This window comes from Rhinopithecus bieti, unplaced genomic scaffold, assembly GCF_001698545.2.
Source record: "Rhinopithecus bieti isolate Rb0 unplaced genomic scaffold, ASM169854v2 scaffold_33474, whole genome shotgun sequence".
Taxonomy (NCBI): domain Eukaryota; kingdom Metazoa; phylum Chordata; class Mammalia; order Primates; family Cercopithecidae; genus Rhinopithecus; species Rhinopithecus bieti.
Genome location: NW_016814460.1, coordinates 144,774 through 167,244, shown reverse-complemented (window position 1 = coordinate 167,244; position 22,471 = coordinate 144,774). Strand labels below are relative to the sequence as shown.

Here is a 22,471-nt window from a genome sequence, read left to right as displayed (position 1 = left end):
GGGGAAGAGAATATTAATAAGGATTCCAAGGCTCCAGGCACCAGCTCCACCCCTTCCATTCCTCCTCAACTCTGTCTTTTGCTTTCCAAACTCACTGAGGCCTGGAGGGGCTTACACAGAAGTCAGAGGGATGGAGGTTAGATTCACTGGAGCCCCAAAGACCTACCCTCTTCCCCACCTTGGCAGGGGCAGGGGGCAAGAGCAATAAAAAAAAAGCAAGTTAGACCCAGGGAGTGTCAATATCAGACAAGAATGGCAATTTAAGTCTGGATGAGGAATTGGTGACATTTGAAAGCACAAAGTGAGGGGTCTTCAATGGGGGGTGGGGCTGTGGCAGTTTCAGATCTCATGCAAGGGGTGGAGACCAAGGCTGGTCCTGAGGGAGGAGAGGGGACATACTCACCTTTACCCACACTTTCTAGATCTTCAACTGCATCTTTTCCTAGGGTTCCGAGTCCCCCCAGAGTGTTTTTTGCTCCCTCTAGGCCTTTTTCTAGGGTGGATTCAGAAAAGAAGAGGTCATAGAAGCAGAAAAACTACTTCCTTTGTGGGAGAGCTCCTCTGCTTCCTAGGCACCATGGGCACCCCTAAGGTGAAGTGGTTTTGCTGAGGGAACTAACTTCTCTGTCATGGGAAGGTCGGTAGGCCAGTATTAGCTGCACAACCTATGGCCCAGAAACCCTGTGTATAGAAGCAAGAGTGCACCCCCAACCCCTCCCTAGGAATATGGGTGTAGCTGTGTCCCTGTGCTTGTGCCTGTGAGTGCAGACTGGCCCCCAGATATCTTGCTGTTTCATGCATCAGAATTCTATACCAGGCATTGGCAAAGAGACTTACCCAGAAGGCTGGCTCTCTGCTTCCTTGGCTTTGGTGCCTGTCTGGCTAACCCTGGGTCTTCACCTGCATTTTCCTTTTGAGCTGCTGATGCCTCATGGGAAGCTGCAAGGGTGACAGAGTGAGAAAAATAATAGCTACCTTCACTCTTTCCACCCTGGTGGGGCAGCAGGTGGTGCTTTTACCGCCTCAAGGTCTGGCTTGAGGATAACTCCCTCTCTCCAAATTCCTCTAGAGCTTGACTTTCATAATGTGTTAGGTTTTTTAGCACCCCTCAAGCTTTTTCCTGCTGCCTCCAAGACTTTTCCTGCCCCTCCAGGGCCTTTTTCTAGAGTAGATTATGGTTCAGAGAAAAATAAAGTCATGTTGGCAGAAAGATCGCCTTAAAGAGACTCCCCCTAGTTTTCATTCCTTATACCAGCCACCTAGTGTGCGGAGGTTTTGCAGAGGGCACTATCTTCTCTCTTCTAGGCAGGTTGGTGGATGAGGACAGAAATTTGGCAGTCTCTGAAGGGGACTTCTGCATCTATAAACAATCCATTTGTTTATCTGGAGAATCAAAACTTCTCTTATGGCACTGGTGTGAAACGCAGCAGGGGCATTTGAGAAGAGACCAAGGTGCCTGGTGTTCCCTCTGGGCTGTATGTGAGAAGGCAGGGAGGGCAGGTATACGCTGTGGTTGGGGCTCGCAGTGCGGTGAAGATGTGCAGAAATACAGTTTATCTTTCTGCCATTAATTATCCAGAGTGTGTACATGGCTGGGGAAGTAGAAATGTACTTCTCATTAGATCCCTCTCTCAGGGACTTACCGTCTAGGAAAAGAGACAGAACTGCTATATACCGGAAGCCCAGAAGAGGGAGGGATGAAAAGAGAGACTGGGACAGAGGCACCACATCCACCAGGCAGGGAGGGCTTCAGAGAGCAGCTGGGACTTGAAGCTTGTTAGAGCATGGACAGGTAGGGGTTGAAAAGGCACCTGGGAAGAGGAACGTTGGGTAGTAGAAAGTTACTCATGTTGACCGATGAAACAAATGTATAACATTCGATGTGGAGAATGCAAGCAGTGGAGCCTAGGGAAATTACGTTTGAAAAGTACCCTGGATCTAGGTCATGGATTCCCTGAATGTCAGGCTAGGAGGTGAAAGCTTCGTGATGGGAAATGGGAACCACGTGAAAGGTTTTTGAATTGAAATTGTTGGTGAGGGTGGGGTAGATGTAAACCTCTGAACCCATCTAATGTGAAGTTCTTCCTCTTGGTCAAGAAAAGTTTTCCTTTCTTTCCCATTTTTCTTACTCCACTTCTACTTCCAGACAGGGCTACCCTTTCCCCCATGCTCTGTCCTTCTCCAGGGCATGAGTCTCTCAGGAAGTCTCCCTTCTCCATGTCTCCTAGAGGTCGGCCTCCCAACTTTCCTTCCCCTGGACCCCTCTTCTGCTTCTCTGACTTCCTCTGCTCATATCCCCAGTCATTAACTCTCCCACCCAGGACTGGGGCAGGAGGAAGAGGAAGGACTCACGGTTCCCCGATCCTGGGGCAGAGGCAGCCTCTGGGTCATCTGCAAAGGAGGGAACAGTGACCATGTCAAGTAGGGTACAGTTGCAGGAGCTATATCCAGCCAGGGCTGCCTAGAGTTCCCAGGCCTCTAATCTCAGGAGTGTGGCAGTGGCCAGACAGGAGAGAAATCTCTGCTACACAAGGGGCCCATTAGAAATGCTTTTTGGTATCTCAACCAAATCCCTCTCTCTGTTATCCTCCCCAGACCTAGGCTACTCAGAACATCCCTATGGAAATGGAATCATTCTCTGACTCTCTTCTATGTCTTTTTTTTTTTTTTTTTTTTTGAGACAGAGTCTCGCTCTGTCACCCAGGCTGGAGTGCAGTGGCCGGATCTCAGCTCACTGCAAGCTCCGCCTCCCGGGTTTACACCATTCTCCTGCCTCAGCCTTCCGAGTAGTTTGGACTACAGGGGCCCGCCACCTCGCTCGGCTAGTTTTTTGTATTTTTTAGTAGAGACGGGGTTTCACCGTGTTAGCCAGGATGGTCTCGATCTCCTGACCTCGTGATCCGCCCGTCTCGGCCTCCCAAAGTGCTGGGATTACAGGCTTGAGCCACCGCGCCCGGCCTCTTCTATGTCTTAGATGTCCAAGTTATGAAGCCGTCCAAGGGCATGACCATGAGGGCATGATCACAGCACCTGTCCTAGTGACAGGGCAGGACTTGTTCTGATTGTCACCTGATAGAAGGACCTCAGAAGGACCTTCCCTCCATTTCTTTATTCTTCCAACAGCATGAATGAAGCACGCATTATGCACTAGACATGGTGTTAGAGGCTGGAGATACAGCTGTGGGGAAGACAGACAGTGTTTGCTCGGGGGAGCTGACAGTCAATGGGGGATTTGGAGGAATTAACATAATTACACAAACAATTATTTAGTTACATTTGTGATAGTGCTAGGAAGGAAAAATACAGGAGGCAAGAAAATGAAAAACAGGGACCAAAATGATTCTGGGGCTTCAGCAAGGCAGCTGTGAGGAAATACATGGACAGAGAGAGCTAGCGGGGCAGACACTTGGAAACTGAGCAGGAGTGAGGTTGACATGGGTGGGTGAAATAATGGGCAAGGGAAAAGACAAGAGGACGCGCAAAAGTCTTGACAGTGGGAAATGGCTTGGTTCATTGAGGGAAAAAGAATGCCAGAGTGGGCCAGTCACAGACTGAGAGGAGAGGCAGTGCAGAGCCAGGCTGGGGCCACAGGGCTCCTGGCTTCCTCTGACCACAGGGTCCCTGTGTGGAGAACCCCGTGGGAGGCAGACTTGGGTGAACTGCCTCTGGTGAGGAGGGGAAGGGGAAATGAAGGCAGGGCCCAGTCTTCTGGGGACTATATGGTTGGGTGTCGGGGAAGAGCCATACTCACAGGCACAGACCAGGGCTCCTGCCAGAGCTGCCAGGAAGAGGAGAGTCATGAACCTCATGCTTCTGTGTGCTAGAGCGGGTATGCCACCAAATCCTTGGAGATCTTGGGATCTAAGGTGTCGAGACTGCCTCTCTGGGCCCCTTTTAAGCATGACAGGGACCAATGGGAGCCAGTCTTTCAGTGGTGTGTTCTCCTCCTCCTCTTCTCCCACCTCAGAGCCACCTGTTAAGTCAACAAGGGCTGGCTGGGGCTGGCTGGTGCCCGCCTTCCCTGCAGGTAGGTCCTGGACAGCAGCTCTGGAGTTGGCACTGTCCTGACTTGCATCCTTTGCCTGCCTCTCCCCTTCCCATCTTGCTTGTCCCGGGGCTCCCATCTCTGATCGCATCTGGGGTCCTGGGGGAGACTGTGAGAGGTTTCTAGAGAGGGCCCTGGCAGGAGGGCTGTGCTCAGAAGGCTCTCCTTCCACCTGGAAACAGAAGGGGGCCCCAAGATGTCAGATCCAGCCTCCTTAGGAGAGAGTGGGGGTGGCTGAGGCTTCCCTTGAGTGGATTAAGCCTATCCCAGGAGGCTACCCTCACAGCAGTTGGGGACCCCTCCTGACTAAGGTCCAGAGAGGCTGCTGACCTCTCTAGGGGTCTCCATATGGTAACCAGAGCTTTCCAGCCTCAGCAGACCCTGACCAAGGTGTCTTCATTCCCAGCTAATGATCCTCTACCCAAGAAAATTCTCCTGGTAAGTTAACCAGAATATGAAGTCAGTTCCCAGTTTGCCCTTCAGATGGGGGAGAGAGGCCCGTGGTGTGGATAATTCAGAGAAGTGGAGAATCCAAAGGTGCTTCTCTGTGCCTCAGAATCCCTTCCTGCGGATTTGTGTTTGCTTTAAAGTGGCACAAACAGTCCTGGAGATAATGGGTTTATGACTCGATTTTGTTGTTTACTAGCTGTGTGGCCTTCAGAGAGGCAATTTACCTGCCCAACTTCTATTGTTTTTCTTTCTTCTTTTATTTTATGGTAATATTTAAGGTATAACATGATGTTTTGATATACACGTATTTAGTGAAATGGTTACTATGGTCATGCAAATGAACACATCCATGATTTCACATAATTAGCCTTTTGTCTCTCTCTCTCTCTCTCTCTCTCTCTTTGTGTGTGTGTGTGTGTGTGTGGTAAGAGTACCCAAAATCTGCTCTTCCAGCAAAAATCCCAAATTCAGTACGGTATTACTGACTCCAGCTCTCGTGTTCCACTTCAGCTGTTTTGCATTTGATGGTGAGAAATGATCATTCTTATCCTACAGGTTTTGTGTGAGGAATACATGTGTCAAAACTGGTCAACTCCCTCCTCCATCTATTCCAGACCCAAGCTGGGGAGCTGAGGATAACTTGGAATCTTAGTTTCTGCTCCTGACAAAGCCAGTTACTTCCTTGAGATGTCTTTTCTCCATGGAGTGGAGTCTGCCCTTGCCCTGTTCCTGGGAACTTGGTGAAAATGGACTGAGATTTGTTTCCCGAGGTGCTTTGTCTGTGCCAGGCACCGTGTTGGGCCCAGACAGATAGAGATAAGCAGACTGTGTCTTGTCTTGAGGGGATACACAGTAGGCAAGGATCTCAGACAGATGAAGGGACAATCGATGGTAGCAGGGGACTCTGTCCTGGGAGAGAAAGCATGCTCTTCCTAGCCTATGGGATTGAAGCAAAGTTGTGCTCCACCAGTTAAAGGCTGAATGATTTTGGCATGTCACATAATCTCTCTGACTCTCATCTCCACAGTGTGACCCAGGGTACTTGTGAAATTCAAACAGGAATAGCTCAGATCCACTTTCTGGGTCAACTTTCTGGGGCTCTACCCTGTGCTCTGGATGTCTACTTCTCACCTCCATGGGAACTCAGTCCATCTGAGCTCCCACCATCTCTCCTGTTTTGTGGTTCATTGTGAGCTTCTCTTGGCTTTTTTCCTTCAACATATAGACATCTTAAAAATAAGCAAAATGTTCCCTTTATACTCTCCCTGTCTAGCTTCTTTCCAATTATTCTGCAACCAAGCTTTTGAAAACAACTCCTTTTTTTTTTGGCCTCAACATCCGTGTTTTGCTTTATGTTCTTATCACCCTGTAGTGTTTCCACCACCATCCCTGGAACTGAGATATGTCCTTGCCAAGGTACTCAGATACAGTCGCCACTTTTTGGCCTTTATCTTATCTGATCTCAGTGGGCTCTGACACTGTTAGAGCCACTCATCTTTTGAGGTGCTGGAGTTTTCTTTCTCTCTCTCCTTTTTTTGACCTCTCTTCAGTCCCACTTTGACTCACCTTGCCTGCCCCTTAGATATTCTCCAGTGTTCTATTCTTAGCCTTCTTCTTCTCTCCTCTTACACACTCTCCTGTGTGACTCATTCTTGGAGTCACACTTCTGACTCCAACATCTTCTTTCCAGCCCAGACTCCTTTCCTGAACACTAATATCCACCAATGGATGGGCAGTAACGGGATGGACCAAACACTGATGAACCCTAGGGGTTGAAACTGGCCTCACCTACCTTCCCCACATCTCCACCATCACCTGCTCCTCCTCCTGCACCATTTTCCATTCTGATTAACAGTACTGACATTCACCTAGTTATCTAAATAGAGATCTGAGAGTAATTTTACATTTTTCCTTCTTGTGGCCCCCTATGTACAAGGACACTGGCGTTTATCAAGTGCTGCCTCTTCGTCAATCCCAGGGCTCTGGCTCAGAAACCTCTGTTTGGATCCTTGCCATTTTTTTTTTTTGAGACGGAGTCTCGCTCTGTCGCCCAGGCTGGAGTGCAGTGGCCGGATCTCAGCTCACTGCAAGCTCCGCCTCCCGGGTTTACGCCATTCTCCTGCCTCAGCCTCCCGAGTAGCTGGGACTACAGGCGCCCGCCACCTCGTCCGGCTAGTTTTTTGTATTTTTTAGTAGAGACGGGGTTTCACCGTGTTAGCCAGGATGGTCTCGATCTCCTGACCTCGTGATCCGCCTGTCTCGGCCTCCCAAAGTGCTGGGATTACAGGCTTGAGCCACCGCGCCCGGCCGCTTGCCATTTTTTATATCCACTGAAGAAACAGCTTCACAAATGGTTTTCCCTCTGACAGTCTCAAGTTCTATCTCCCAGCTGTCTAAGTGATTTCTAGTAGACAAACTATGTGCAAAGCGCACACTGTCTTTCATGAGCTGACTTCTGTCTGTCCCTTCAGTTTCAACCCTTCTCACTCCCTCATCAAGACTCTGCCTCAGTCACATTAAATTTCTTTCAGTTTCTTGCATAGATTTAATTTTTTCTTGCGTCTGCCTCTTCACGTATTTTCCTCCGTGTATTGTCTTTAATGCCCTCCTACGATTAGATGACAGAGCTTTTTCCTACTCATCCTTTAAGATTCAGATCAGAAATACCTTCTTCCTGGAAAAATTTTTTTCTTTTTTCTTTTTTTTTTTGAGATGGAGTCTCACTCTGTCACCAGGCTGGAGTGCAGTGGCACAATCTCAGCTCACTGCAACCTCTGCCTCTTGGGTTCGAGCGATTCTTCTGCCTCAGCCTCTCAAGTAGCTGAGACTACAGGCACGTGCCATCACGCTCGGCTAATTTTTGTAGTTTTAGTAGAGACGGAGCTTCACCATGTTGGCTAGTATGGTTTCGATGTCTTGACCTCGTGATCTGCCCACCTCGGCCTCCCAAAGTGCTAGGGTTACAGGCTTGAGCCACCGCACCCGGACCCTGGAAGGTTTTCTGGGCATTCTTCTTGTCTTGCTTCCCCTCCCCACCAAAGTGAGGTCAGAGTTCTGGGCACTTCCACCAGCCCCTTGCTCTTCTCTTTATCTATGCTTCACTTCGACGGAACTAGGATTGTCTGTTCAGTGCTTGGTTTTCCACACTAGACTTGAGCTGTGCAGTGCAGGACCATGTTTAATTTGTCTGTGTTCCCCAGCCCCGGTGAGGATGCCAGACACACAGCTAGAATGCAGTAACTTTGGGTGAAGTGCAGCTAGAAACCTACAAGTGAGTGGGGCTAGAAACCTGCAGAATTTGGGCAAGAAATGTGAACTGGTGGATAAAGCTTAGATTAGACTAATAACATTAATCTGTTGGAAACAGATATACCAAGCTGCTTTTTAAGAAACTGTTTAATATTTGTTTATAGTTTCTTTCTTTGAGATACAACTTATATACAATGAAACATACATATTAACTGTATTTTTTGGTCTTGACAAATGCATCTACTGATGTAACCCAGACTCCAATCAAGGTATGAAGCATTACCAGTAACCCAGAAAATTTCCTCCTGCCTTTTCCCAGGTGATACCTGCCCCAACTCCCAGGGGCAAGCTGAACTGTTTTAAATACAGTCTTTTTTTTTTTTTAAGAGACAGGATCTTGCTTTGTGACCCAGGCTGGAGTGTAGAGATGTCATCATAGCTCACTGCACCCTCAAACTTCTGGGCTCAAGCGATCATCTCACTTTAGCCTCTCAATTTAATGCACTCATTGCTGGAATATCTGTGGGGTTTATTCAACCCCAGCTTGATAACCTTCTTCCTCTGTTTTGTAATGTGGGCTTATGCCTGTAGAAACCTGACAATTCAGGCCATAGAAGCATCCTTGGGTCAGGAAAGAGAGCTTGCATGTTTTCAAAGATGTGGAGAGTCTCTTTGGTGTTCCGTGGTGAAAAGGGTCAGCGCTGGGCCCTCAATTTTCATGCCCTCATTTTCAAAATTCATGGTGTGATTCCCCAGGAAGGGCCCAGAAGACAGGTTAAGATATGGGGAATACTTGACTTTGGACAGAATCAGTTTCTGTTTAACCAATGACTTCCGGCTGATTCCTCAGATGAAAAGGTCAGGTAGGTTCAGAAGTCCAGTGTGGGAATAATGTGGTTAAGAGTTGGGAGTCAGGAGGTAAATTAAGTTTAATATCAAAGGTGGGTGGTAGAGACCTGTGCAGGGCAAGGAGAATTCAGAGAAAGGTAAGCAGGGGCTTCATTCCTTTTGCAGGTACTGGGTACTGGCATCAGAGGGATAAGTATGAGTTGGTATCCATGCTCATGCAGCTCATAGTCTAGGCTTGGTAATAAAGATAGGCTAAATAATTCGATATTAATGTGACCCATAAAGGAGTACCTAGAAGGGAAAAATGAAGGTCTGAAGCAGTTCAGGGATGTTGAGAAGAGGGGAAACCTTAGAGGAAGCACTCAGGGGCATTATGGTCAGGAGAGTGAGGGAGAGGACGTGCTCCATTCCTGAAGATCTGAAACCAAGTGAGTGATATGGCCAGAGATGGGGAGGCTTGAGTATGGGGGCACCCATGTGTGTGTGTGTGTGTGTGTGTGAGTGCACGCACATTTGAGTGGGAGGTATGTGAAGGCAGAGGGTGATGCTCCCTTCTCAGTTGGAAGGTCATCTTGGGCAGATCATTACACAGCCCTCAGGAACAGTTCTTGCTATTTGCACAAGTCTTTTCCAGGAGGAGATTAGCCCTCAGGGTTCTGGAATCAGCACTGCCAAGGAGCAGCTTCTCTGTACTCCTCCTTTCCTCCCTTCCCTACTTGGGCCTCAGGAAAGAAAGGAGCAGGTACTCCCAGGAATTGTGGGGACGGAGCAGAGGCCTGTAAGGTAAATACCCGTCCCCCAACACTTAAAAAAGACGCTTTTCATGAATTTAAAACAAGTCTGTAATATTCATTATCAAGCTTAGCCTGTTACTCATTATCGAGAGGGAGGCACGGGATGGGAATGGGAGTAGGGATGGTACCCAGAAGACTGCAATTCCTTTTCTCCTAGATATGGTTAAAGAAAAACACCCCAGTTCTCTGGGTTCCTTGAGGGAGCAATTGTCTGTGGACACCTGGTTGAAGACCCTGCTGCTTGCTAGGGTGCTAATCTGCCCCTTCTCCTGTTCTGCACGTTCTTCCCCTGTTCTTCATTCTTCTCTGTCTGGGTATGGAGTCCTATCCTAGACAGTGGAGTGGGGAATGTGGAACGCAGAGGGAGGAGGTGACCCTGCCTTTATGAGGATGGGAGGTTGATTCCTGCATCTGGGACATGGACATAAGGGCCTTTACCTGGCCGTCTCTCGCTGATCTTAACTGACTTCACTGCTGTTTCTGTTATGCACCCATTGGCACTACAGTAATGCATTGTTTCTCTGAGCTAGTGGAAGCTAACCAGTCATCTTTGTCACATGCAGTAGGTATGAACAAAAGGTAAACTGCCTGAATTTTATAGGCAATTGCCAGAAAAAACATCTTCAGAATCAATATCCCTAGCTTTGAATAATTTCCAGGTGACACATCATGTACCTCTAAAAATCAAAGTAATATTTGGAAATGGTCATTTAGGACCAAGATGAGGAATAAAGTGGAGAGACATTTGGGTTAAAAACTCTCCTTGGTTATTTCTTCATAAGGTTCCCATTCTTGTCTGGCTCCTAAACAGGTTCTGAAAATCAATTCAAAAGGGGAGATAATTTTGGAGCAATGAAAGCCCATTCAGGGTGAGTATGGCCTCCCGAGGTAACTAGTTTGAAGAATGCGGTGCTCATTTAGATCTAGAAGTTCTGGCTTATTTGTGACAAATCAGTTCTCCTCTCCTTATTATCAAGTTTGAAATTGGCCTTAGCAAGGTCTTTGATACACTTAGGACATTCTAAATTTTTTTATCTCAAGGGTCTGGAGAAATGAGGAGTCATCAGACCTTAGGAAGTTACTGGGAATTAATCTGGAGAGACTTCCTGGACCAAGAAGACTGTGGAGAGAGATGGAAGTGACAGCCTTCAATGCTGGGGGTTTGTTAGCATAAGGATAACAGTGCTGTCCTTGGATGCATAATTGGGGCCTATGGACCAAGCAGAATTGACTTTGGGAACCCTTAAAATAATGGCAAAACAGAGCTGAGAGCAGCAGCTGGTAGAAGGATAAGATAAATTGTTAGAATGGAGTTTTAAACAGGGGGAAAGGAAAATCATCTTGGTCATCTGCCATTCCTGCCTCTGAATAACTGGAGCCAATTCTAAAGTACTAATAGGGCCTGAGTAGGGTCTGCTACTCCCCAACTTTGTGATGCACTCACTTAATCCCTAGAGGTGGCAGGGGGTCAGCCCCAGCTGCTTGGAGAGTCAATTGCCTCATGGAGATGACTTAGATAAATAGGACTTTTATGTACTTGTTAATTCATGTGTGAGTTTGGGGCACTGTGGGAATGGAGCTGAGGAAAAGGGTTGCCAGTGAGGTTTGCAGGAAGCAACTGGCTTTGTTGAATCTCTGCTGAGATTCTAGGAACTCCAGGAGGTTGTTTTCCTGAAATGCCCTAACTGGCCACAAGCCCTGGTTCCCTTTGCCCCTCTGGCTCTCTTCTGGGTAGAATTCTGACCTCTTCCCTGCTTCCCGTTCTGAGCTAATGACCAGGAATGAAGCTGCTGGGTAGGTGGGAAAATACAACCTCTTCAGAGACTTAGACTCTTCAAGGGGAAGGATTGAGACAGAAGTCATTCCATCCCTCTCTGTCAGACTGGCAGAGAGAAGGGAAGCAACTGGTCTAGATTGAAGGTACAAAGGAGACTATGAGAGACAAATTCCTTATCTTTGGCTCTGCCATTTACTCTGTGTAATTCTTGCTATACCATGTTTTCTCTGTTTTATGCATTCATAGTCCAGCTTTCTCAATGTGGGGACAATGGAGAAAGCCTCTAGCTCTATCTGCTTTATCTAATAATTTTATTTATTTATGTATTTATTTATTTTTAGAGACAGGAGTCATCAGACCTTAGGAAGTTACTGGGAATTAATCTGGAGAGACTTCCTGGACCAAGAAGACTGTGGAGAGAGATGGAAGTGACAGCCTTCAATGCTGGGGGTTGGTTAGCATAAGGATAACAGTGCTGTCCTTGGATGCATAATTGGGGCCTATGGACCGAGCTCTTGCTGTGTCACCCAGGAGCTCAGTGGTGTGGTCACAGCTCACTGTAACCTCAAACTCCTGGGCTGAAAACAATCAATTAGCTCAGAGGCTAAACCTAATTCTCTGACTAGCCTCTGAGTAGCTGAGACTACTGGCATGGGCCACCATGCCCAGCTAATTGAAAAAAAAAATTTTTTTTTGTAGAGATGGGGGTCTCACTATGTTGCCCAGGCTGGTCTTGAACTCCAGACCTCCAACAATCCTTTCTCTTCGGCCTCTCAAAGTGTTGGGATTATAGGCATTAGCTACTGCACCAGGCCCTCTAACACTTATTTTTAATACATGTTGAATAGACTTAACCCTCCTTCCAACTGGGAGATATTCAAATCCCTTGTCAACATCTATGTAGATTCTCAGGAGCTTCAACTCTTAAAATCACTGTGCCCTATGATTTTCTCTGATGAATTATCATTCATTTGTGTCTTGATTCCTTCAGCTATTCCCTGTTCCCTGAATCCCTCCAAATATAGACACAGCTCCTTTCTCTGAATTTCTCTGGGCACCACCAACATAAGGCTTTTGCCTTTGCTGAAAATTCCGACACAAAAACACTTTAATCATGCATATGAATCATCCATGTCCCAAATTTAATTGGCCCTAGGGAACTTGAGCCATTGAAGTTCCCTGCTATGGGGAGCCTCACACCATCTCTTCTTAGACGTTAAGTCTCTCCTGGTCGTTCTCTTTTTCCTAGCACTGCATACCCATTTACTTAACTTTATTCTTCATTTGTTCACTCAATACATGTTTATTGATTGCCTACCGTATGCCAAATACTGTGTGAGTCACGGATACATTTAAGTAGTTTAGTTGTCTTTGTCTCCTGCCATCGCGGGGAACTTCATCTTTCTTTGCTGAGAATGCAAAATGAACACTGGATATGCCCCCATTTTGACTAATTGTGTACATCACATACCTCACATGCCTCAGAGACAAAACTTTGCATCCTGTGGTAAACTGCAACAAACTCTGTCAAGCATTAGTCCTCCAAACAAATAAAGCCTTGACTCTTTACTCTGTGAGTTGCTGACTCCCTAGTGAGGTGAAACTTATCTCTGACTTTTACAATATTGATGTCTGCAGATGACATAATAGCTCTTGCAGATATGGTAATCATGTGAGGAACTGCCATTTTTATAACAGTGAAATAAGAAACTGACCAACTGCTACTTCGCTGTTTTCCTTTACCTTCTGGGTATCTTACTCAGGGAGCCCACTTATAAACAAATTCCTTTCAAACACTGAAAATAAAAATATTTTAAATGTTCAAATTTGCCTTTTTCTGGCTTTTAGCATCACCCAAAGGTCTTTTCTTTTGATGTTAGCCGAAGCTCACTGAAATATTTTCTTATGCACAGAACCACGTACATCTGGACAGATTATGCCATCATTTTTGGAGGGCAGGAGATCTACAACCAGTTAGTTCTTAAAATAAATTATTCTGTAATAAGAATGATAAAATTTGGTTTGTATGTCTGAGGAGGGCCTGGGAACAATGAGGACTGTCTCACCAGGAAGTCCACAGTTATTTTTGTTATAGATTGTTCAATAATAAGAATGATGCAATTGGTTCATAGACATGAGGAGGGCCTGGGCAGAAGAGGAGAGTCCCACCTGAAGGGTGAGGTAATTAATTCCCTGGGCTATGGTTGACCTCAGGCCCTTGCTTGTTCTGTCATACTGAGTCTTGGTTTCTGGCATTCTCTCTGCCTTTCCTCTGTACACCCAAACTCCTACCCTCCAGCTTTGCATACACTCCTTAGCCTTCTGGCTGGCTGCCATACAGAAAACAAAACTGGCAGGCTGGTGCTAGGGAGACCGGGCTGCCCGTGAGCCCTGCAGGGAGCGCTCCCAAGTAGGGTTAGAATTTTGTTTAGCCAGGCTGTGTGAATCTGGTTTTTGTCTTTTAAATTCCATCTTTATTCTCCATAAATAAAGTCATGCTAAACATTCCAGACCACTTCTGCTGGGTTAAATGTGTTAATCTAAAGGCGTTTTTTCCATACACGGAGATGGGGAGGATTTCAGGGGCCAGAATGTGGTAGCACGGCAGTGACTTTCTCCAGAACGATTCATGGGGACGATTCTGGCTCCTAGGCCTGGCGATCTCCCCTGTCTCTTCCAGCACAAAACTCTTAGCATCTCTGTTTCCAGGTCCCATTTATCAGTTTTCAAAGGGGATCAGGGGCGTGGGGAACGGCGTGAAAACGAGCCTCCCCTGAGGACGCATCTGAGTGAGAGGAGTGATAAAGGCCCCCCCCCTCCCCCGCAAGACAGTTTCTGTCACAACTGTGGACCTATTTTGGGTCAGGGTTGGAGCTAATGTAGGGATAACACAGCCACCCTGGGTTTCCTTATACTTAAGCAGAGGCACCTGGTACTACCTTCCCTCCTTGATCATAGAATGGTTTTCAGTTTTGCTGTAGATAATGCTTAGAAGCTGTGCATCTCTGGCCACGACTGACATCCCACCCACAGGAAGAGTCCTACCACGCATCTGGTTCACCTTCGGTCTGTGAATGCCATTTCCAGGGAACATGGCTGAGTGGCTGAGAGAACCTGGATTCTTTTCACGGCTCTGCCATTAGCTCGCTGGGTGTTCCTGGAAAGCTACTACCCCTCCCTTGGCCCCTGTCTCCTTCTGTGAAAAACAAGTGGGTTTCCCTAGATCTCTCTCAGTCCCCCGTCAGTTCTCACAGTCCCGGTGGGTGGACTGGGCCCTCCCAGGTCTCCCAGGTCTCCCAGGGCTCTTGGGCTGACACGGGACTGCCTGAGACTCAGGGGCTGGAGCCCCGCGTGGGTGGCAGTTTCACCTTTTCAGAGAGCATTCCAAGTACATGACTGGGCTGACGGTCTTCACTCTCTTCTCTCTGGTCTTCACTCTCTTCTCTCCTCACCCTTTTCCCCTCAACCTCAACACACTTCTGCTTTGGAAAAACACTGGGTTAACAGTTTTTCCAGCTTTGCAGGTTTTCTGCTTCTCCCCAGTCCCAAGATCCATTCTCAATATGTGGAGGCTGCAGCTGCGTGAATGAGGATAAAAGTGCCTGGCGGGAGCGGCCTCCCAGACTCTTCCCCTAGGTCTACAGGATCAGGAGCTCTGTCCTAACAGCCATAGCAAATCTGGGCCAGCAGAGGGCACTGTGGAAACAGCCTGAAGCTCTGAGGGCCTCCATGCCTCCAGAAGGCATCTTCTGCAATCCTCACTTGAAGCCACTCTCCTTCACCAAGCCCAGGCCAGCCCCTATCTTTTTCAGTGTTGTAATTGCCACGGCGCATGTACACAGAAGGTACATTGCGTAGAAACATATTTGGCGTATATTTGTCACAGGAAGGACTAGCTAAAAGAAACGAGTCTCTTCTCAGTTTCTACCTTCTATGACAAAGGAGAGATGACCTTATCTCAGCCACTCCCCTGCACCTCCCTAGACTTGCTGGCTCACTGAGGGCTCACTCTAAGGGTGTTGCTTCCAAGTGGCTAGAGACTACAGAAGCAGGCAGTGTTGAGTCCTCAGCAGCAGTCTTGGGTCCCTGGTTATGTGTAGGCTCTGTTCATTATTTAACTAAATCTCAGGGAGCTCCATCCAACTTCAGAAATATTCCTGAGAGAGAGAGAGAGAGAGAGAGAGAGAGAGAGAGAGAGAGAGAGAGAGAGAGTGTCAAAGAGCATCGGTCTATGTCCATTCCCTGGAAGGAAGGTGGGGATTGCTGTCCTGCAGCCTCCTGCCTGATGGGAGTCTCATGGTGGGAATAATCAAGAAACCAAGGCCCTGGAAGACATGGACGTGGGCAGCATGCCCACTTCTTCCTCCTGTATAGGTGGTTCTGGTGCTCAGCATTGTGGTGAGGCCTGAGGCGAAGGTGGGTGGGGTTCTGGCTTGAGTGCGGCAGTCTGGTCTCTCAGGGAAGAACACAGGCTGCTGGGGCCTTGGGTTGTTGTTTTCTTTGAGCACCTGCACTGTGTCAGGCAATACACCATGGACTATCGTTGTAGGCTTTCAGGGAGCTTAGAGTTTAGCAGGTGGAGACAGGAAGTGGCGGATGCCTCAGAAGAGATTGAGATCTATTGAGTATAGACTCCAGGGGCGGGAAAGGAAGATCAGCAGGAGTGAAGAGGCTTTGTGGAGGATATAGCTAACTCAAGGAAGAGGAGGCAGGGAATTCCTGAGATTGGGAGCTGAGAGTGGGGATTAGTGGGACTGGTAGCGGTGGTGGTGGTCAGTTGTTGTCCCAGACTACAGAAGGGATGTGCTTGAGAACAGCTGGAGAAGAGTCTGGAGGGTTCCATCCTCAGTGTAATGAGTTCTTGTTCTATTCGTTCCTAGGAGAGCTGGTTGTTAAAAGAAGCCTGGCATCTCCCCACCTTTTTGCTTCCTGTCTTACCATGTGATCTCCACACACTCTCCCCTTCACCTTCTGTGGGGAGTGGAAGCATGGAAGCAGCCTGAGGGCCTCACCAGATGCAGATATTGGTGTTATGCTTCTTGTACAGCCTGCACAATCATAAGCCAAATAAGCCTCTTTTCTTTATAAATTACCTGGAATACTACTCACCCAGAATACTCAGGTATTCTTTTTTTTTTAAGACAGGATTTCGCTCTGTTGCCCAGGCTGAAATGCAATGATGCGATCTCGGCTCACTGCAACCTCCGCCTCCTAGGTTCAAGCGATTCTCCTGCCTAAACCTCCCAAGTAGCTGCACCTCTTTGATTTCCACTCTGAGTACTAATGGCTCCTCACATAATTATTTTTGTGAAAGACAGGCCAGTGCTCTGTCCCCAGCCCCATGACTATGCATGGCTGCTCCTTTTTCCTGGCATAACCCTCCCAAGGTTGGCACTGTACGCCTGGCTGGCTGATTCCTAGTCTTGGCTCTTGCCAGGTTTTGCTTTCCCTGGTTTCAGTTACCTGTGGTCAGCCACGGTCTGAAAATATTAAATGGAAAATTCCAGAAATTATTTGTGTGTGAGTAGCATGATGAAATCGCATGCTTTCTTGCTCCATCCCAGCCAGGATGTGAATCATCCCTTCGTCCAGCATATCCATGGTGTCTATGCCCCCCGCCTGTTGTCCCTTGGTAACCTTCTTGGTTATCAGATGACTGTTGTGCTACTGCAGTGCTTCTGTTCACATAACCCTTACTTAATAATGGTCCCAAGCACGAGAGTAGCGATGCTGGCAATTCGAATATGTCAGAGAGAGCCATAAAATGCTTCCTTTAAGTGAAAAGATTAAAGTTCTTGACTTAATAAGAAAAGAAAAATCATATGCTGAAGTTGTTAAGGTCTATGGTAGGACTGAATCTTCTATCCAGAAAATCATGAACAGGATATCGTTATATTGTTCTATGTTATTATGAGTTATTGTTGTTAACTTCTTACTGTGTTTAATTTATAAGTTAACTTTGTCATATGTATGTATGTATAGGAAAAAAACATAGTGTGCAGAGGATACTATCTGCAGTTTCAGGCATCCACTGGGGGCCTTGGCACATATCCCTGCATAGAGGGGACTACTGTATAGTACCCAGTTCCTCTTTCATAATTCAAATCAATTTGGAAATCTGCCATCATCTAGCTGTTACCATGTCTCAGGTGAAAGTCACCCAGGTTTGCTACATGCTGAGGGAGACCAGAGGGCCTCTCATTGCCTGCTTAGTTCTTGGAGACCCCCATTTTCTTTCAGGGCCTGTGGCATTCGAACTTAAGGCTGTTCTCTGTACTAATTTCCCTGTGAGTTTATAGTCTTTGGCACTGCTCATGTTCCTCTTGGCAACCTGCGATGCTTTAATCTTCTTAGTCTTAACTTCAGCAAGGACACATCATATGTATTTTGGCCTCTGTTTTAGTCGTTAGGCCACACATTTAGCAGTTGGGAAGGCTGATGAATCCCAGAGAAGGTGAGTGCCTGGCTATAAGTTCTTGCATCAGAGAGGCAGCCAGTGTGGTGATGAGGAAGAGCCAGCACAGGGTAGTGCCGAGGATCAAGGTCATGGCTTTTTTTTTTTTTTCCTTTTTAACAAATTAATAGATAAAATAGTGTGTATTTATCAAGTATAAATGATGTTTTGAAGGTCATGGCTCTTTTATTTTCTTTTTAAAAAATTAAAAGATAAAATTGTGTGTATTTATCATGTACAAAATGATATTTTGAAGTAAATTTACACTGTGGAATGACCAAATCTAGCTAAGTAACGTGTCCATTGCCTCACGTAGTTGTTTTTGTGGTGAACACACTTGACATGCACTGTCTTAGCGTTTTTCAAAAATATGGTCAGGTTCTTTCATTGATCTCATGCCCTGTCTTTGTTCCCAAAACCCAATACCAGGCCAGGGTTGCTGGCTTTTTGATCAGAGCCACATGTTGTGTTGGAATCAGCTCCTGCAACATCTTAACCTGGGCCCTGTGTAGGGAAATCCTTTTTGGAGACCTCTGGTACCCTTTTCTATCAAAGACCCCGTTGGAATAACCTCAGTCAAGGAGAAGGGTGTACACTACTATTTAATCCCAGGAGAGAAGGGGTCAGTGTCTTGATTCCTTTCCTTACAGATGCCTTGTTGGCTTTTGTGCATATTTGCCCACTTTCTCCAGGGATCTGTTGTAGTTAGTGAGGGTCATAAATCAACTGGCCTGTCCAGCCACATATAAAAGGTCTGATGGCACCGTTTCCTCAGCAGAGTGAGTACTTACCCACCTTGAAACTGCATAATTAAAATAATTATTCAGTGATTCCTACCATAACAATGATAACAAAAATCTGCTCAGAGGTGACTCTTTTCTCTGTAGAAATAATAGAGGCTAATGAAATCTTCAGTTCTATATTACAAAGCATCCCATTTTATAAATAATAATAAATTTTATATTTGTATTAATTAAGACACGTAACTTGTTTGGCATGAGCTAATTAAGGTTGGCACATTGATTTCATGTAATTTAAAATAAAAGGAGAGAGATTTTATGTTTTCTATGCATCTTATTAGTTACATGTGTACTATTAGAATTGTTGAAAGATGGCAAATAGGAGATCCATACTATCATCTTCATGGACCAGTAGAGATCTGGTAGTTTTGTTTTATATGACAGGAAAACTTTTTTCATATTATATAGACATAGAATATATTCCAGCTCAGGACTTCCTAAAAGCATGCTCTGCTGGGCCTGAAAAGATGCATGCCCTACTCTACTTGTTTGCTTGTGTCTGTCATAGACTCTGCTGAGCCTTTCTTACTGGATACACTAGCCAGAGAGACAGCGAGAGAGAGTGTGTGTGTGTGTGTTGTGTTGTGTGTATGTGTGTGTAGTATACAATTCAGCATGAACATATATGTTTGTGTTGCAGGAAGTTCATGGGGAAAATAATAATATTTCCAACGTAATTTAGAATTTCAAAGTCAACGTGCTTTCACATACATTAGATTATTTAAAGTATCTCTGAGAACAAAACAACATTCTGTATATGTATGGATATTTTCAAAGACAGACTCTTAGAGGCTGAGTTGCTGGTTTAATTTTCTATATATCCTTCCAAATCTTTTCCCACCAATTTACAAATATGTGTATGATTAAAGGTGAGGTCCTTAAGCACTCTCAGAAAACAGAGAATGGACATTGAGTTCATCTTTATTATACTGGTTTCACCTTAGGCTATTCTCAATATTGTGAGTCTCAAAGTAGATACATAATCATAAATATTAGTGAGGAAAATAATGGCACTGTATGATCCCAGAGCAAAAGACTGGCCATAAAGTCTGGACATCAATCAGACTTCAATCCCAAGGCCTGAGATTTTCCAGGATTCAGGCCAGGCTTCTAGAACAGGGAGAAATGCCCTAACTGTGCATGTGTGTGTGTGCACATGTGTGTGTGCAATGCATGTGTGCATGTCCACACATACCAGAGGGCTTATTGAGAAGGAAATTATCCACATGGTCAAGGTAGTAGGGATTCTAAAAGGTCCACTTGAGACCAAGAGGGAGATGGTTGGATATTCCTTCCTTCCTTTTGAATTGTTGAGATTCTACCAAGAAGTGTCTTGACCCTGGGGATTCACTTCTTAACTTCAAGAGTCATAGTGTCGTGGAGATAAGAAAACCCACGATTAGAATACTGCTTGAGAGACTGGCGGTAAGTCGATGGAGTCTGGCTATCATGAAGGTTTGAATACTGGCACTTCTCTATAAGCAGCACCTTTAATTTTCTGTGTAGTCTTCCAAATCTTTTCCTACCAATTTATAAACATAAATACATATGTTTATTTAAAATTGATTTAAAAATTCAAAACAGGATTATAATTATATAATTAACATGTTAATATATTTAGCATTATACATATACTGATATATAATAATTTAATTATAATTTTATAATTTAAAACAGGATTCTATTTCTATTTAAAGCTCTATGTCTTAATAGTTTGACTTTTTCTCTTGTATATCTTTCTTATTTTATTAGTATGTATCGCCCTATCTCATTCTTTTAAAACTATAGCCTAATATTTCAAATGATGAATATACTCATTTTATTTAGCCACTTCCCTATTGATGGATTTGATAGGTTGTCTCCAATGTTCCCCTATTATAAATGCAGCTGAAATGGAATAATGCTGTTTTATGTACATGTATGAATTTTGAAGGATAGACTCTTAGGGGTTGAGTTGCTGGTTCAAAGAATATGTTTATTTAAAATACTGACAGATCTTTGACACTGTCTTCCTTGAAGTTTTTCCAGTTATGTCTTAACCAATAGTGTGTGAAAGTGCCTGTTTCCCATATCCTGATCACCACTAGATACTGTCAATATTTTAAATTTTGGCCAACTTGTTGGGCAAAAGATGATATTTTGTTGGTAATACTTTAATTTGCATCTCTCTGCTTACCAGTGAGTTTGATAGGATTAGTAGTCTTTTGTATTTTCTCTCCTGTGAATCATTTATGTCCTTTGGCTTTTTTTGCTATTTAGAAAAAACTATCTCTCTGATGTAGCTCCTTAAGTACTTTGCTTGCTAACCTTTTGTTTGTTGTATATCGTTAGAGGAGGGACCAGTTTTGCTTCATTCCAAACGTTCCTATGGTGAGGAAACTTCAGGCACAACAGTTGAGGTCTCTCTTTACCTCTAAGTAAGAGTGACTTAAACTAAGTGTGGAGTTTGGAAGAAAAGACGTGACAGACACGGCCAGCAGAGGGCCTTGTTCTCTTCCTTCCTTTGGGACCCAGGCTGTCTGGGGGAGCACGTGTTCTGTTGTTTGCCTCCATGCTAAGAAGCCTCCTGTGGGAGGAGGCCTGTGGTGGCTCAGAACTATCTTTTGGTAACTGTTTAAAAGAAAGTTTCACTTCTGTAGATATGAGCATCAATAAATATTTGGTGAATAAATGAACACTGAGTATTTTCTAATTAAAAGCTAAAAGAGAAAGAAAGCTTCTGGAATCAGATGATGGAGAAGCTTAAGCAAAAAGAAAAGCAGCGGAGGGCTACTGCAGAGATGAGACCTACTCTTCCCCAAGGAACCCTGGAGAAAGTTGAAGCCAGGGATCAATAAGGCCAAGGTGAAACTGGCCCAGGGGATAATCATAAAGGTAAATAAGCAAATGACTTTTCCTGGAACAGCCATTTCTGTTCCATTCCATTCTAGGAAGTGTCATTTGCTTATTCGCCAGTCTCTGGTCATTTGCGTCTTCCCCACTCCTCTTTTTGTGTTTACAGAGTGACTGGCTGAAGGGTTTGCCCTGGAGTGAGCAAATGGAGGAAGGAGTTGAGCAGGACCTATGGTAACTCTGGGCCTTCAGATGGTCACAGAGGGAGAAAGGAAAAGAAAGGAGGAATGTTCTTTACAAAGGGACACCAGATTGCCTATTGACTCCACTTCCATACATTCACCATCCACCATCCAACCTTATTGGGAAATCTGTCTGTCAGCATCCTCATCCTATTCACCCCTTACACCTTCCATGAGAGAGGATGAGAGAAAGAGAGAAAGAGAGAAAGAGAGAGACTCATCATGGAAACAGACATATAGAAACCTATGCCAGATATCTATAGCATTGCAAAGTGCCAAGAGAGGAAGAACCAAAGGTACTGCATTTAAAACAAAGAATTACTAAATATTGAAGGAAAATGAGCAGTATTGAAAAAGAAGAACCTCCCTCGTAGCCTAGTGGTTAGGAAAATAAAATAAAAAAAGAAAAGAAAAGAAGAACCATGATGAATAAACAGAATAACCAATCAACAATGAAACAAACCTTTTCATTTCAGATAAAATGCTAATTGCTTAAAAAATTAAGTGGATATTAAATCAATAAAGCTAAGGTAGAGTTCCATGAAGAAGAGCCAATCACTAAAGGAAAAAGACTTATGATTTTAAAAAATGATTATAAGAAGAAAGCAATTAATAGAAGGGCTGAGTAACTGCAAGTACATGGTCGAAGAATAAATTAGTGATTTAGAAATTAAGGTTTTTTTTTTTTTTTTTTTTGTAATGTGAAGGCAGAAAGACAACAGAAATTATGGGACTCATGTTAAGAGATATGGAGGATATGCCCAGGGGACCAAATACTCATTTAAGAGAAGTGAAAGAGAAGAACACAGATGGGAGAGACAGGGTCAAAGAAATAATAGAAGTTTCCCTGATAGCAAGATATCCTCAAGACTTTAGATCTAAACATAGACTAAGTGCTAGATAGGAATTCTGAAAGACACCCACACCGAAATTCATCTGAGTGAAATTTCTGGATTTCAGAGGTTTAAAAAATCTCACT

General features: G+C 45.0%; 1 protein-coding gene across 1 annotated transcript in view; it reads right to left on the bottom strand.

The window, feature by feature from the left end:
• DCD (dermcidin) overlaps positions 1-3,992 on the bottom strand; it is a 4,588-nt gene extending 596 nt beyond the window's left edge. Inside the window, exons 1-4 of the mRNA XM_017850927.1 lie at positions 3,752-3,992; positions 2,353-2,391; positions 838-939; positions 404-493 (exon numbers count right to left, since the gene is read on the bottom strand). Coding sequence (XP_017706416.1) covers positions 404-493; positions 838-939; positions 2,353-2,391; positions 3,752-3,902 — 382 coding nt within the window. The 5' untranslated portion in view covers positions 3,903-3,992. The remainder of the gene's footprint in view (positions 1-403; positions 494-837; positions 940-2,352; positions 2,392-3,751) is intronic.
• Between the last annotated feature and the right edge of the window lie 18,479 nt (positions 3,993-22,471).